The following is a 16,281-nucleotide window of genomic DNA, read 5'->3' as shown; positions in this document are numbered from 1 at the left end:
AGGGAAGGACAAAGCAGCTCCAGGGTGCATCCAGAGAGGCAAGAAAGGAACAGAAGAGAAGGCCCAAAACAAAGCTAGAGACAAGCCTGAAAGTTATCTAGAAACCAAAGTCAGACAACAAACAAGCCCAGAACCAACACACAAAATAAACACACCTACACCAGGGCTTACACAGGAAGTAATTACCTGGCTATGCCTGAGCTTAAATGCAGTTCCTGGGCTCACAGATCAGGTGTGTGGGTGGAGGCCTCAGATGAGGCTGCTCAGGGCCATCCATTAAGCCTTGGTGACATGCTCAGGACCCTGACAGACCCTGTCAGTGTGGTCTTTAATGAACAGATCTGTCTGACTGATCAGTTAGTCAGTCTGCAAATACAATGGGTGCCAAATTTCTCTGGCTAAGTTGGTCCCTCCCTTTCTTTCAGGTGCCCTATGTGATGTGACCCCTGTATCACATGGCTTACTACAAGAGTGCAGTAGACTTGAAGCATCCAAAACTCTTGGGTCTGTACATCCTCAGTTAACCATGTCTCACCAGATGTTGTGTTTACTAGCAAGGCACTACACAATCATTCTGCTGTCATGCTTTTTATTACAATCATGCATGGAAGTAAGGGCCATGATTTCCAATGAAAATAGAAACTGGCAGCAAACTGCTGTCCACTGCAGGTCAGGAACATCTGTCAGGAAATATTTAGAATAAATGTAGTGGGCCTGTATAATGGGCATCAGAAAATTAAATCATAGCCCCTTCTGGCCTTATTTCACATAAAATGGTGTTTACACTTAAAGTATCTGTGTTCAGCATGCCTACAAATGTTAACCTGATCTCAGTGCAATCAGGCAGGTAGATACTATCTACAAAACCAGGGCCAAGAAAGACTAAATGAGGAAGCCATTGTCAAAACCACAATTAGAATCCAAGAGTTTCTGCATTAAAGTCATGTTGTTCAAGACTTTACTCTTTCAGATAGTGCCAACTAACAATGCTGTGGGTGCTTTATCTGATCATCAGTATTACACATCCAAAGGCATTAACAGTGTTTGGTCTGCGTTCAGCTGGATTCACAGGCACAGCTCCACACACCAGTGTGGCACACAGGTGCCTAGGTCACATCTGGGGCTGTGAGCAGGCTGGTCACTTGGTCATGCTGGAATCTGAGCCAGTAAATGTGAGGCAGGCTTTGATAGAAAAGTGAAAGCTGTAATCCGTGTTCTGTAATCAAACAGGCAAAGAGCCCTGAATGTTTCAGTATCATCTTTCCACTACAAGGGAAGCAGGGCTAGCTAAGATAGGCCTGGTTAGATCAAATCTGTCCCTTAAAAAGCAGGTGTCTTTGCAGTGTAATTCTCAAAGCTTTTGGTTTGTGAAAGGCTACAGTTCAGCATCAATCTAACCTTTCTTAGTTTGGACTGATGCTGTCTGTGCCTGTTGCAGTGGTCTGACTCAGATAACTCTGCAGCACTAATTTAGGGACAGCATACCCAAATGGTTCTGTTTCTAGGGTCAAGGCCCCAAGGACACTATTAGGTCTTATAACCTGACCAGCTGCATCTGGAGTCTCCACCCACATCTTTTGCCATGGGCCCAGCAACTCTAAGCTCAACCCTGGCTATCAGAAATTTGCCTTGTTTATTTACAGCCTTAGTTTAGGCTTGGTCCTTTATAGTCTGTCTGGACTCTGTTTAGCATTCACTTGAGTTGTGTGTATTTTTCCCTACTCTGTGGGTCTCCAGACCTGCTTACATCCTGCAGATTGAGCTCCTAGTCGAACTTCAGCCCTACCTCATCTTCTGGAGGCTGTTTTATTACCTGGCCTTGTGCCTGAATGCAGATGGTGCTCCTGAGCCTGCTCTGTTTACCCTATGTGTGTACAGTGGGGCTGGGCTCTGGCTGGTGAGGTCCTTGTCCTGCTGGCTGTTGTGTGGGGCTCCCTGTCTCTCAGGGAGCAGCTGCCTCCTCACAGCTCCCTCATGTTTACCACAGACTCCATTTTTGCCAGAGCTGCCTGCAACGTAGAGCTACTTACAGGTTTGTGCACTTTATTGCTTTGTACAATGTTGTTCAGTTTTATTCATTCTGTAGGTGGGTGTTAACTTGCATTTTATTCTAGAGAAGAGCATAGGAATATAGGAGTACTGTGTCAGACCAAGGTCCACCAGCTTGAAATCTTACCCAAAAAAATAATAGCCTATTGTATGTACACAGGGAAGGACGCTTGGGTAGCATACAGGGCACTCTGTGCACTCTTTCAGCTTCAAGTAATGTATATTTAAAATAGTACTTCTGTGTTGTGTGGTTTTGGTTAAACTTTCTTCTGTTATTTTTGCTTTAAAAAAAAAAAACAAAAAACTTCCCTGAAGTTTTTTGCCTCTTCAGCTGTGCTGTAGTAATGAGTTCTGTGGTTTGAAAACACATTGTATGAAGTTGCTGTCTATGTTCTGATTACATGTTTAATATGTTGCTTTGATAGTCTCTACTTTAGAGAAAAGGTCATTGTTTCTCTAAGCACACACTGAGTGAATGAGTATCTCTCTCTGATACTACTCTCCAGGCTGTTTTGGTTTTTAGTGTATTGATTGGGAGTTCATCCAGAATGCTGCCTTTCTAGGGTGGAAATACTGGTACATTTAGCTGCTCTACTTTTAGGTACACTTGTTATGTTCTTATGTGACTTCTAAGTTTCCCTTTACACCTTTTAAGCAAACCAGAACTGCATGTTATATTTGAGATAAAAGTGAACAAGAGATCTGGGCTAAATAATGATGGTGCAGGGGTGTTTCCTGTTCACTTCTCCCCTTCTTTTGTAATGATTGACACTCCACTCAAGCACACAGAACAGCTTCACTGCAGCACCTGTCACAGTACCAGGACCCCTGTTTTGAATGGTAGGAGTGAAGTTAGAGGCTGTGATTTCCATGTTTCATTCCATGTGCCTCACTTTGCATTTTAGGGGAAGGATTTCATCCACCATTTTATTGCCCCAGTAGTCATTATTGTGGCATCTTTTTTCAAACATTTATACTCAGTTTGTTTTGGGAGGCTCAGTATCCTACTGTTGCCAGAAAAGATTGTGATCTGGTGCTATTTACTTCCCAGCATGGAAGACCTCAGACCATAAGCACAAAAGTCTGTAGGTGCAAAAATGAGCAATTGTTAGCTCTTGTTTGTTTCTGAGCCTTTAGCATGTTTTTAATGGAGCTGTGGTTGTACTTGCTGATGCCTGGGTGCTCCTGTTAACATGCTTATTCTAGATAGACTTTAGACCTCATTGTTTGTCGCTTTCCCCCAAGTTACTAATTTCTTGCTCTGCATTTTATTCAAGCCCACAACTTCTAACTTATTGCCATCTCCCCAAGAAATATGTTCTGATTATGTGGGTTTTTATCAAATTCCAGTTCCTTCAACTTCTGCTGTGTGCAGCAGTTTGAGAGTAATAGTTCTTTTACCTATCAAATCACCTGGTATTTTATCTTACAAAAATAGCTTGTGCTACCTTATATTTTAGCAGGACAATTACTTTGGAATTATGTAAGTCTTGATATATGGCCCTGAGAAGGAGATGGACTGGTTGCACCCAGCAAAGAGAACTTGTGCATTGCTAAAATTCCCTGCCACTGAGGGGAACTGTTCAAAATTCAGGTATTTGTGGTGTAGGTTCCACCTTGTTTCAACTGCAGTGTCTGTGAGCTTGGCTAAGATTCTCAGACTGAATTCCTCTTTCACTGTAAGGATATGTAGGGCAGGTGGGAAGAGGATGGAGGTGAAATTGGCGAAGGGCTGCCTACCCACACCCACTATCACTGAAGAGCAGCAGCGACAAGGAGTTGTGCAGATCTGTGCCACTGCTTCTCCTTTATCACGTCAGTTAAACCAGCAAAACGTTGGCATTGAAAGGTCCTCTAGGAATGGATGGATTTGGACAGCACTGCTCACTTGTGTGCAGCAGAAAAGCCTCTCTGCAGGCTCACAGGTGACTGGGCTAGTTCACACTTGAAGTGCTTTATATTGCAACAGCTACAGACTTAATAATGAAGCCTTTCTAAAAAAGTACAGCTCGAGTATATTGTTTCACAGATCCCATTTCCAACATCTGTTTTTCAGTCTGAAGAGATGTTAGGTTTGGTGACCTGTTTTTCACAAAAGGCTGTGGTGATAATGAAGGGCGGAGGAAGTCGTGGACAGACTCTTCCCCTTACCATAACATTTTATTCACCTGTCTCCCTCTGGGAAGGAGCAGCCAATATCATCAGTGGCTCATAATGAATGAGGTGGGGGATGGGGAAAGAGCAAGTCTCGTTATAGGAGAGAGAGGCAGCTCAGCGGATCTTCCTTCTCAGCCAGCATCTTCCCCATGCTCCCGGAGTGTTTGCTCCACGCGTGGGATGGCCGGGCCCTGCTGGACGCTGGTGTTCGAGGCTCCTCCTGGACGGCACATGTAAAGGGAAGGGGGTTTGTCCCCCGGAGAGACATCGCCTGTCACAGCTGACCAGGCTTTCCCTCTTCCAGGCTGAAAAGGGATGATTTTACAGAGTGTCACCACCGTGGCTGACCGAAGGGTATGCGGCGTCAAACCACAGCCTCCGCAAGTAATGGGATTAATTTGCCTTTTCTCATATTACCGTCATTTAATTTTGTTGTTGTTGTTATTGTTAAATAACCCCCGGCGTTAGCAGCCTGGCACACCGGCGGCGGCTCTCGTGGGCAGCCGTGGGGACACCGCCGGCAGTGTCCCTGTCCCCGGGGCCGTGCCGGGTCACCCCGGAGCGCGGGGGCGGCGGTGGGGTGCGGGGGGCGGCGAATCCCGCTCCGGCCGCGGGGATCCAGGGCGCGTTTTGCCGCCTGCCGGGAGGGCTCGGTGCGGCGAGCGCCCCGCCGAGCCGCCCCCTCCCCGCTCCCTCCCGGAGGGTCCGGCCAGGGGCGACGCCGCCGGAGCACCGAGCACGTTTCGCGGCCCGGGGCTGCTCTCCGCGCCTGGGCTTGTCGCGCCATGGCAGCCGCCCGCCCGCGGGGGCCCGGGCCGTGACCCGCGCTGAGCCCCGCTCCGAGCCATGCCAGCATCGCCCCTTCCTGAGAGCTGCGGGCTGGCCGCGCCGCTGCCCTGGTACGTGTGCGGGACGGGTCCCGCGGCTGCTGCGGGCGGAGGGGGGGACGGCGGGGACCTCTGCTCTCGGTACCCCACCTTTTTTCTGTTCTTTCTTTTTTTGTAATCCCTCTTTTTCCACTCCTTCCCCTGTCGCTTATCCCCTCGGCTAGTTGCAAAGTTGAGCTCCGGTAGAGTGGGGAGGGGGAGTCAGAGGCACCGCCGCGGCCAGGCTCGGGCCGTTCCGAGGCGGGGAGGAAGGCAGGCTGGGGGTTATTCAAATGCAAAACGGAGTTTGCTGGCCGAAAAAGCGAAGAAGTCCGGTCTCCCTGGCTGGAGTGCTGGAGTGTGTTTGAGCTACAGCAGCCAGAGCCTGCCTGGAAAAACCCGCCAGGCAGGAGAAGCTGCCTGCAGCCTGCGTGGAGGACAGGGAACAATTAAAAGGCACCCTGCCCGGCCGTAGGGGCCCTCGGCCAGCCGGAAAAGCCCCGCAGCCCACTCCCGCCGCCCCTTGAAACCGGCGAGCGAGGGCTGTGCAGCATCACCCCGTGGAGGTGCCGCTGGTGTGCGGGGCTGGGGCAGCATCCCTGCGGGTGGCTCCCCGCCTTGGCCCCGGCAGAAGCCGGGCGCGTCCGGATGGGCTCTGGGGGTGCCCAGCGCCGCCGCTGGGGTCGGCCCCATTGTCTGCAGCCCCGGGGAGGGCTCCCGGGGTTGGGGGGAGGGCCACGAGGAGCCGCTGCCTCCCCCCAGGAGGCCCTGCCTGCCCCTTCCTCCCTTTGGGTCCGCCTGTCTGCACTGAAGGAACCGGAGCCCTGCAGGGCTGTAGCCCCCGGGGCGCTCCTGAGTGCTTGTCCAGCTGCTCTTGGAGCTGGGCGAGAAGAGGTCTTATGGCAGCTGGAGGCTTGGTGCGCCCTGCCGTGCACGTGAAAGAAGCAGGGGAGAAGGATGTGGTTCGCCGAATGGATAAGGAGAAAGGACGAGGCGGCCTGCTGGGAGGCAGGAGCAGCTAACCTTACAAAGGTATGGATGGCTGCAGGCGCCCGAGGAGCGAGCAGGGGAACGGGCTGGGTTTGCGGAGGGACCGGGCAGTAGTCAAAGGAGACGCGCCAATTGTGTGCCCAGCCTGTCCTACACTCAGCCAGCCTATCCTGCTGCACCCCAACGATACTTAAAGAGCGACGTCGTCCGCATCACTTGTGTCTCGAGCTACGTAGCAGCTGCCCAGCGTGGTGAGATTGCTACTCCTTTAAGGAGGAGAGGGGCTTGTGGAGCAGGGCGTGAGCGCACCAATGTCAGTGGAGTGAGGCGGTGGGAGCCGACTGCTGTAAACAAGCTGGCCAGGGTGGCTGCGCCAGCGTGCTTCTGGCTAAAGAGCTCTTACTCTAGAAATTGTAATGCGGTAATGGCAAAATGGGCAAAGATCGCAGCATTGGGTATTTAAACGTGACTGAGTGGATTTCTAAGGAAGAAGTGTTTAATTTTTCAAGACTATGGAAACACCAGTGAAAGCAATAATAATAATAATAATAATAATAATAGTCATGTTCCAAATAATGATAATTCTCCCCAACTGTGCTCCGCAGTTTTTGAGGTGCTCTTGTGGAAAGGCGGAAAGCTGTTCTGTGGTATAATTACCCTGTTTTCATTATGTCTGTCAACGTGAATTAGGAAAACGTTGAATCGGGAAAATTTAGCATTTAGTCTTGGTCTGGGCAGGTCGTCTGGTCGACCCTAACTGTAAAGGAGGAGAAAGCTGGTTTATGCTTTTCTGAGGTAGTTGCTTTGCCAACAAAAGGGGTAGTGGTGGCTGCTCTTGTGATGAGGGTCAGTCCCTCAAGATAAGAGGAGTTTGTTGTGCTTGGAGGACACAAGGGCAGACTGGGTTGTGCAAAGCAGGTAACTGGGGAAGAACTCAAGGTGACATGTACCAAGGAACTTTGATATTCATAGCTTCTTTAAGATCTAATTCTTCACTGTGCAGTAATTAAAAATCTTCACTAATAGTGTTTTATTATGACTGGCATGATACCCGTGGTTGTTGAAGCTAAGCACTTCCATCCTGCTTTCTGTTTTCAGATACTTAAAATTTCAAAACACCTTTCAGGCTGAAATTTTCCAGGCTTAATCTCTGCCTGAAGGTTCTTCCCTCCACCTCCCCCTTCTTTTAGCCGGGTTTGAGATAAGGTGATTCAGTTAATGGTGGTGAGGGTTTTTTGTGGGCTTTTTGTCCTTGTTTTTAAGAAAAGGCAAACCTCCTAAAAACGGAGTCATATTTTCAGAAAGAAATGCAGTGCTTTAAACAGCATAAATGCAGAATTAGAGAGCCATATGATGAGCTGAGGTTCTCTTTGGTTTGCTTGCTTTTTTTTGTCTTCAGATGTATCTGGAGTGTTCTGGTGGATGGGGTTTCTCTTTGATGAGCCTTTAGAAATTACTTGGTATATTTTTACTTTTTAGCATTCCCCCTGTGAAGGTCAGTGCTTGGCAGCACTGCACATAGGTTAAAGTAAGCCCGTGCTCCTGCTTGCCTGAAGGGAGGATACTTGCACATGTGGTGTGAGTCTTCACAATGGATTTTTGGTTCGAGTTGTTTGTCTGAGGCTTAATCTGATTTGTGGTTTGGGCATGTGTGGTTCCTTGCCATGGTTCTGAGGGTTTTTTTTGGTTTTTTTTCCCTAATCATTCTAATAGAGCTTTCTCTAAACTGGGAGGAGGGTTTTTTTTTGTGGTATCTTTTTATCAGTGTGACTCACTGTGTAGGCTCCAAGGTGCATGAAGTCATGACACTGCCAAATGTTAACCATGGACACATCCTGCTGAATTCATGGAGCGTGCCTATTTCACAGCAGCCTCCAGCCCCTCACACAGCAGGGTGGCAGCCCTGCCTTATCCTCCCAACACAGGGGTGGCCTTCCAGGGCCAACAAGCACAAAAATTTAGCATGAAGGCCTTGGTGCTTGGTCTGCTCAGCATCATACTGTGTTGCTGATGAGTGAGCAAAGGATTGTGCTTTATGTGCTTTTGTGAGAAACTGAGGTGACATCCTGCACCTACCTGTCCCACGTTTGTACACTGCTGGAAAGTGTTGCCTTGAGCCTGAGTTTATTCTGTGTGGATGAAATCTCTTCAGTTGCTTATGAGTGGCATAGTCCTGTAACATAAAGCAGAAAACCTCTATGGAAGAAAATGGAGTGGGGAGGCCTCTGTGTATGGAATAGCTTGTGGTACTGAGATGGCAAAGGAGATGCTCCCTTTCTATTTCTTACCCAAAGCCAAATGCGTATTCAAGGACTAAAGAAGGGGGAAGAGGAAAATTAAAGCTGATTCTCCCTTCCTAACCCATTTCCCTTCTTTTCATATACAAAGTGTTCTACAGAGCAATGAGTAGATTCAGGGAGCTAGGCCAAATTGGGAAGCAGGTTGGCTTTGGTGCAGCTGGGAAGAAGATGCAGATGATATGACATGTTTTGCACCTGAGGGTCAGATTTTTTTAACATCTGTCTGCATTGGTGTCTCTTGCATCTTCCTCTAGAACGTTTGTTGCCAGAAGATGAGGTGTTTTTCAGTTCTAAATCGTGCATCTGAGCTTGTGTGACAGTTTAGTCACATTGTGGCCCTTATTGCTTAGGACCTTTATGTTATTGAGTGGCTTTTATGAAAGCTTCCAGATCTCTCTCTTTTAAGGGCAAGTCTCAAGGGACTTTTAAAAGGATACCTAAATACTGAAACCAAATATATTTAAGTACATCTGATTGTAGTGAAACCAGGTAACTAGTGAAGCTAGTGACTGCTAGCTGTGTCATTTTTCCCCCTATACTGCTCTGTTTGTTCAGGGGCCACTCTTTTTATGAGGACACATCTTCTATTTTCCCCCTGCCATCTTCCAACAAGTTATGTAACAGAATCTTGATTGACACTGTCTCTAGAATGAAAATTTGCTTTAATTTTTTTTTATCCATTTGTGTAAAGTGAAACATAGTGGGTGGGTTTGTTTGGGGTTTTTTGTTTGGTTGGGGTGGGGTTGGGCTTTGGTTTTTTTTCTGGAGGCATTCTGACAGCACGGGGCTAAATTTCTTAATTATTTTGTAGATAGAATTCTCATTATGATTGTTTGGAATATTGACCAAGACAGGACTAAAAGATTTAGCTCTTTAGCAGTATTTGTTGAGGATTATAGCAGTCAGTGGAATTGTTTCAGATTTATTACCATGAATGAGCAAAACCTAAGCAACCAGCCTTAAAACCAGCTTTCAGCTTTGCACATGGATTAGAAGAGATAAGTTGGGTGAAGTAACAGACAGCTTCAGAATGCACTGATATTATCTAGGGCAGTTCCCTGCAAAGCCTCCTGTCACCTGTTGTCACCTTTTACATCCTAGGGACGCCTGTGCTCCCCTGTGAGGGCAGGCATGGCAGGTCTCACCTGGTTTGGCTTGCAGAGGAAAGCATTGAAGGAAGATTGTTTCTCTCCAGGATGATAGAAAAGTGACAAGCTATTGTGTTGCCCCATGAGGTTTGTTCTATAATCCTGTTGAGTCCACATAGATGTTTTGGAAATATAGTTAATTGCTCGTTGTATCACCAATGTGATAAAGCCATTTGTTGCCCTTAACTAGGGGCATGAGATGATTTGTAACTGCTGCAGATATCAACAGTCCTTGCCAGTGCTTTAAATGGAAAAGGGAAGGTAAAACATTTCCTGGTATTACAGGAAACAAAACTTCAGTACCAACCTTGCAGCTACCTAATATTCTGGTCCTAACTGTGCAAGAGGAAAGAAAGAAATAGCAATGTAACTTATAGGACAGGTTATTTAAAATGTCAAACTGTTTTTACCTAGCAGTTGAGGTAGTTTTGGCAGACTAGTGTTCAAGACTAGGGTTTTTTTAAGGAAGCAGAGATCTCTTGCTGACAATCATTTTGTCCAAGAGTGTAAGATCACCTTGCAGGTCAGGTACTCCAAGTCCCATAGAAATATAATTAAAGTGGAGCATTAACCCCCTACCTCCAAAAAAATTTCTTTTGGGGGTCTGTTCAGATCTCTTCTGAAAAACCTAAAGTCACTCCAGTGACAGAATTGAAACATAATGGACAAAAGTGATGCAGTTCTCATGACCCTGTATTGTCATCTCTGAGTCAGACAAAATTTTTGCCATTTTTTATAATGCAGCATTTAAAGACAGGCAATTTCCTATGAATATCAGCATCCTTTTTGTAGCAAGAAAAAGGGAAGTCTTGAACCACTCTGTTCATAGCCTCTCTAATTTTGGCCCTGAAGAGAATGCAACGCTTTGGCATTGATAGCTTTCTACATTCTTGCCAGACAGGTGTGTTTTTCTCTATGAAAAGATTTTTTAAAAAGGACAAAACCAACCAAATAAGCCCAGGATGCTCCTGCCTCTTCAGTCCTGAAGCAATTATTTTGCAATTTTCAAATCGTGCAATCACAGAATGGTTTGAGTGGGAAGGGACCTTAAAAATCAACTCATTCCAACCCCCAGCCACAGGCAGGGACACTTTCCACTAAACCAGGTTGCTCCAAGTCCCATCCAATCTGGCCTTGGACACTTCCAAGGATACAGGGACAGCCACAGCTACTCTGGGCACCCTGTGCCAGGGCCTGCCCACCCTCACAAGGAACAATTCCTTCCTAGTATTTGTTGTGAACTTGTCCTCCTTCCCCTTGTCCTATCGCTGTCCAAATGCAAGTAAAGACATATTTTCATATAATTTTAAAAGTTAACAAATTGTTATAACTTAAGCTTCTGATAATTTTGGTGGTTGTGCTTCCTGAACTTCCACAGTAACAGTTATAACTATTTGTGTAGGTAAACAATATGAGCAAAGTATCATTCACATTCAGTGTTCTCAAAAATCCAGTCACTGTTTCCAGTGCAGACCTCCTGTATTCTCTGGTCATTCTGTTTCTGTTTTAGAGCTGATAAAGTCAGTCCCCCTCCTATTCACACATTGCCATGTTGCCTGGCCTTTGTTGCTGGCTTCTTTCTTCCTTGCTCTCCTGGCTCTAGGCTCTGAAAGTAGCTTGCATTTCTTCTCCTGCCACCGTTCTGTAGCTCCTCTGCTAATGGCTGCAGATGTGCCTGCTGCTTGCCTCCAGCTGGTTTTGCAGCCCTCCAGGCCATCCTTTGGAATAAGGATCCCAGTCTCTGTCACAGCCCCAAGGAAATGGGGAGGCTTTTTGCAGGCTGCCAACAACTATTTCATGGACCTACTGATGTGATGCCCTCTTTGATTCATGGAGTGACTCCTAATGGCCATGTCCCCCTTCCCCCATGTGCCTCCAGAGAAGGGTAGGGGGAGGAGAGTACTCGTATTACCTTCTTTTCAGTGTTGTATTTGTTTTATTACTTCACTGTCTGACTCAACTTTTATAGAGAGCTTCTGTGGGAGCTGTTCAGGTCTCTTCTGTGACCTTTGAAGCTTCACCCACGACTATAAACAACTGCACGTGGCTGCTTAGTCTCTCCAGGTTGGATGTGTTGCTGTGGAGGAGGCATGCTATTTATTCAGCTTGTTTATTGTGTGTTTGGTGGGCACTGTTTTCTGAGCTCACCTGACAAGTGTGTTTAGCCTTGTCTTGTGCAGCACTGCTAGTTCTAAATGGCTTTTGTGTGTGTGAAAAAACCTGCTGTCTCAGTAATTATGTTCATCTGATATGCAATATGGAGATGTGGTACAAGATAATCACATCATGTTTAGATAAGATGGTTTGTATGTTATGGTACAGAGGATCAGTTGTCTTGCTACAGCTGAATAAATAAGAGCCAGGCTTCAAAAAACTTTCAATAAGCTACTCCAAAAGAGTTTGGGGAGTTACTGTTAGCCTTGGTGGGTGCTGTGGCCCCTGGGCAGCCTGCCCAGGGCTGTGACAAAACAGGCTGGCTGCCAGCCTGCTGCTTTGGGGAGCAGCAAGCTGGTGACCCCACACAGAGGCCATGTGAGCTTCTCTTGGGGCACTGCTGTTTGGGCTGCATTAGCAAAACTCTCCCTACCCTCAACAGACCTCAGACCAGGCTGTGGGGAAGTGCAGCCTCAGTAGGATCACCCTGTTGACTTCAGGGTGGGGATTGAGGTCATAGGAGGGAGTGGTGATTTCAGGAACCTGTAACACTCTTCTTTCCTTTTCTGTTTCCTTTAGAAGCCAAGATTCCCTTTCTTTTGCTTCCATTTGAGGTCAGGATTTTAGACATCATTCCCATACTTCTTTTTTTTTCCTTTTCTTGGCCTCTTCCCATCAATGAGAGGTGGAGAAGGCCTGGGGGTGATTTGGATTCAAGTTCCCTCCAGTGGCTTAAGGAGTTCAAAGGAGTGATGGTGAAGGGAAGGTACCTTCCTGCTGGAGACCACAGAGCCTCTGGCTCTGCCTGTTCCTGTTTTAAGGCTGGCCTTGTCTACCCATGTAATCTATTCAAACAGCTAAAGAAAGCTTTAAAAGCCTTCTACAGGCACTCAAAAAGCACTGTGTTCTTAAAAACATGTACTTGTGAGAATTGCTTTACTTTAAAAAAACCCAACCCACCTTGAGGGAAATGTGGAGCATGAGAAATTTGTTGTATCTTATTGATTCAGTTGTGTTTGGGGAGTTGGTGGATCTGTGCATTGCAGTTGTGTCTGGAGACAAAAGCTTGGGACACGTGTAAGGTTTTTTTGATGATAAATTTATTAAGTTGTAGTGATGAAGCAGAGACATCTGCCTGGCATAAAACCTCTGATGTAATCAAGCAGTATGGAATCAAGGGTTGGAATGTAGTACAGTGTGCTGTGAAGGTATTCTGGAAGATAACACTGGGGAAGACCAGTTCTTCTCTGGACTAGTTCCCCTGTCTTACCACAGATTGAGTTCTTTGGGGAGCTAGTTACTTCTCCCTTTTTATCTGGAATTGTACCATGGTGGACTACCAGTGGATGGTGAAAGAATGACAGATGCCCTGGTGATGATATATTGAGTATGTACAAAAAATAAACTCAGCTATGTTCTTTAGTTCCCAAATGTCTTTACACTGAGAAGTACAAACTTCTTACTCAAGGGGAGTTTATTGGTTAATGACCTGTTAATAATATTGAGAAAACTCCAACTTCTTAGTACTGACATAAAATAATAAACGTGATGTTGCCTAGTCATTTTAGTTCAGTTTGCTTCTTTGTTTGTGTTACAAGCCTTTAGGCAAGCTTTTTATTTTGTTATATACTAATATTTTCAATGTGCTAGCTGAACATAACACCCAGTACTGCTATTTCTGATTATACCTCTGTGTTTTTAAATATTAAAAATGGTCAGCTGAATATATGTGCACCTTTTATTAATTAGAAGCATATTAATGCTGTTTTATATCTTTCTGTTTCAGAGTTGGCATTGTATGAGCACAGAAAGCAGCAATGGGAGTATGCAGTTTTCTACTGAGGAGGTCTCTCAAGAGCTCATGATTTTTTTCCACCTCTCCTCTTAACATTCCTCCTGCTCCACAGACATGGCTCACCATGCGAGGCCTTCCAGACCAGCCAAAAAAGAAGAGTTAGGCAAAAGGAAAACTAACCAGAGCAAAAAGAAATCTAGCCAAGTGAGAAAGAAACCCACAAAGACTTCCACAAAAGCTGTTAGTTCTGGAAAAGGCAAAAAGCCAGTGCAAGAAAAAGATGTTAAGAAGAAACAGCCAGAAAAGAAACCAATCATGAGCTCTTCAGGTAGACTTCTCAGGAGCAGTATAACCAGAACCTTGTCTGGAGCATCCTGGGTGAGTTTGGAGAAAGCTGACAATATCCTCTTTCACAACCAGGATTCTTTCAGCATCAATGGCTTTACAATGTCTCTCCGTAACCGATCCTTCTCCCAAAGATTCTCCCAAACTCCAATAATTGCAAAACCCAAGAAAGCTGCAGCACAAAAAAGGCTAGAAACAAAGGAAGTACATGAACATGAAGCCCTGGCAGTAGTAGAAGAAAAAAATTATGAAATAGCTTTGAAACAAGACTTAGCTCAAAGTGAGTTAGCAGCTCTGCCTGTAGAAGGCTGTCTGTGTAGTGCAAGTGAAGAGCCTCTTATCCCATGTGCCAGTCGGGATGAGGTAGAAATACCTGGAACAGATGGCTCCATTCCAAACAGTCAGGAAACTGATGATGGTACAGAAGCTTCAGAGATGAAATCTAAGCATGAAGACCTGCCCTTTGAGCAGATACCCAGTGATCTTGGTACGGGTAGTTTGGCTGGAGCATTTATTGAAGATGCTGCGCTGGTGCTTCCATCTTTTCCTTCTGACTCTGTAATTGCCTCTAAATCAAACTCGAAGGTGCATGCAGAGACCCCCTTCAGTGTGGTGCCTAACAGTACAGAACCTGACTCCAGCTCTGTTGATACCTCAGGCCTCAGCTCAGCAGTTCTGATAGAGTCAGTCACACTTGCCAAATTCCACATTGGAGCAGGGTTGGACATGGTGCTACCTAGGGAACAACAAATCTTGGATTCTGCATCTCTAGTTACCTCTGAGTTTAACTCACAAGAACATTTATTAGAAGATGCAAGGTCATTTGCAGATTCCTGCTTGAAGGCAGGCTGGGGTTTGGAATCTGAGAATAAAGACATTGGTTCAAATTCCAGTTCTGTAGCTGCCCCTGAATCAAATTTGCTTTTACATTTTGAAGGTGCAAGCTCGCTTGCAGAATACCCCATGAAACTGGTTATGGATTTTGTACCCATTCACAGAGAACTTGATTCAAATTCAGATTTGAGCTTTACAAAAGAGAATTCAGAATTTGATGCAAAAAACATATTTACAGTATGTGAACCAATCTCCAATACCTCTTTAAACAATATTGAAGTAGAGGACATTGAACAGCTTGTTAAATGTATCAATGCAGAGACATTAATTTTGAATTCAGGATATGTCCCGACTTTATCTTCAGATTTAGAAAAAAGCACAGTTGATAAAATCTCTGCTGAAAGCTCTGGACAATTCTCTGCAGGTTTTGTTTCAGAGTTGCCTTCAAGCATGGGAATCTCTGCTCTTGCCTCAGCAAAAGCCATAAATGCAGATTTGCCAGCTGACTCAAGACTGCAGCATAATGATTATTCATCACAGCTGGGAAGTGTCGGAGTAAGCTTGAATTTGGTTCAGGACAACGTGAGCAACAGCACTGAAGCAGTTCAGGCCTCGGGGCCGTCCTCCCTTAAACATCCAGCTGGTGATTACCCTGTTCCATATTCATCTCTGCTCCCTATGCTGGAGAAAAAGAAACGAAGGCGTTGTGGAGTCTGTGAGCCCTGTCTGCGGAAAACCAATTGTGAGGAATGCAGCTGCTGCAGGAAGCGCAAAACCAGCCACCGGATATGTAAAAAGAGAAAATGTGAAGAACTGAAAAAGCCACCGCCACCAGTCAAGCTACCTTTTGAGGTAAGACCAAGAAGTTGCAAATTAAGTCACTCTTTCCAGGCTTGAGATGCATCTGAGAATTCTGCAAGGGGAAATGGTAGCCACGTTACAGCTTGAGAGAGTTCAGGGTTACTGTTGGTGCTAACAGGTTGTACAGTAACTTCCTCTTGTCATCTGCAGAAGTGTAGGTTAGAGTGAGCTGGAGACAGTCTTGTTTTTGTGGTGTAAATCTGTAAAATCCAAGGTAAATATGGCTTTAACTCTGTGTCCCAGATATTGGTGTGTTGGCCAAAACAATGCATTAATTGGAGTGCATGAAGAAATGAAAAAGATTTAAGCACAAAATGTGGGGAGGAGGGATATTGAAGGTAGTCGTAGGAGACTGAATTACTAAGAGAGTGTTGGTATTTTAAAACGCTGAAGGCTAAAAGCAAAGGAGGGCAGGTTGTCTGCTCTTTGGCTCAGTTCAAGTAGTTTGCTTGTGATGACAGATTTGGTGGAAATCAGTTTATAAACATCAGGACCAAGTTGTAGCTGCATTTTCCCCTTTTGCATCTCTCTGCCTTTCTAATTGTCTATTCTTCTGCTTCTCTCTTTTCTCTTCTCTTTCCTCTTTCCCTTTGTCTTTCACCACATTCCCCATACATATTTTCTTTTTGTGTTTCTTACTCATTTTTCTGACCCATCAGCCTTTTATAACCCAGGTCATAACTTTTGGAACAAAGAGGAGGGGAAAAGACAGTCTATATGCCCATGTGATAACAGCAGTGACCTTCTGAGGGATTTCAGTTTCAAGATCAGGCTTTAAATCA

At 45.7% G+C, this 16,281-nt stretch overlaps 1 protein-coding gene across 1 annotated transcript in view; it reads left to right on the top strand.

Moving 5' to 3' along the window:
- Window positions 1-16,281, top strand: part of LOC306805319 (methylcytosine dioxygenase TET1-like) — a 21,216-nt gene extending 4,935 nt beyond the window's left edge. Inside the window, exons 2-3 of the mRNA XM_079312993.1 lie at window positions 13,451-15,490; window positions 16,159-16,281. Coding sequence (XP_079169119.1) covers window positions 13,574-15,490; window positions 16,159-16,248 — 2,007 coding nt within the window. The 5' untranslated portion in view covers window positions 13,451-13,573 and the 3' untranslated portion in view covers window positions 16,249-16,281. The remainder of the gene's footprint in view (window positions 1-13,450; window positions 15,491-16,158) is intronic.

This window comes from Erithacus rubecula (assembly GCF_903797595.1).
Source record: "Erithacus rubecula genome assembly, chromosome: 9".
Taxonomy (NCBI): Eukaryota; Metazoa; Chordata; class Aves; order Passeriformes; family Muscicapidae; genus Erithacus; species Erithacus rubecula.
This window is presented reverse-complemented; position numbering and strand designations above follow the sequence as displayed.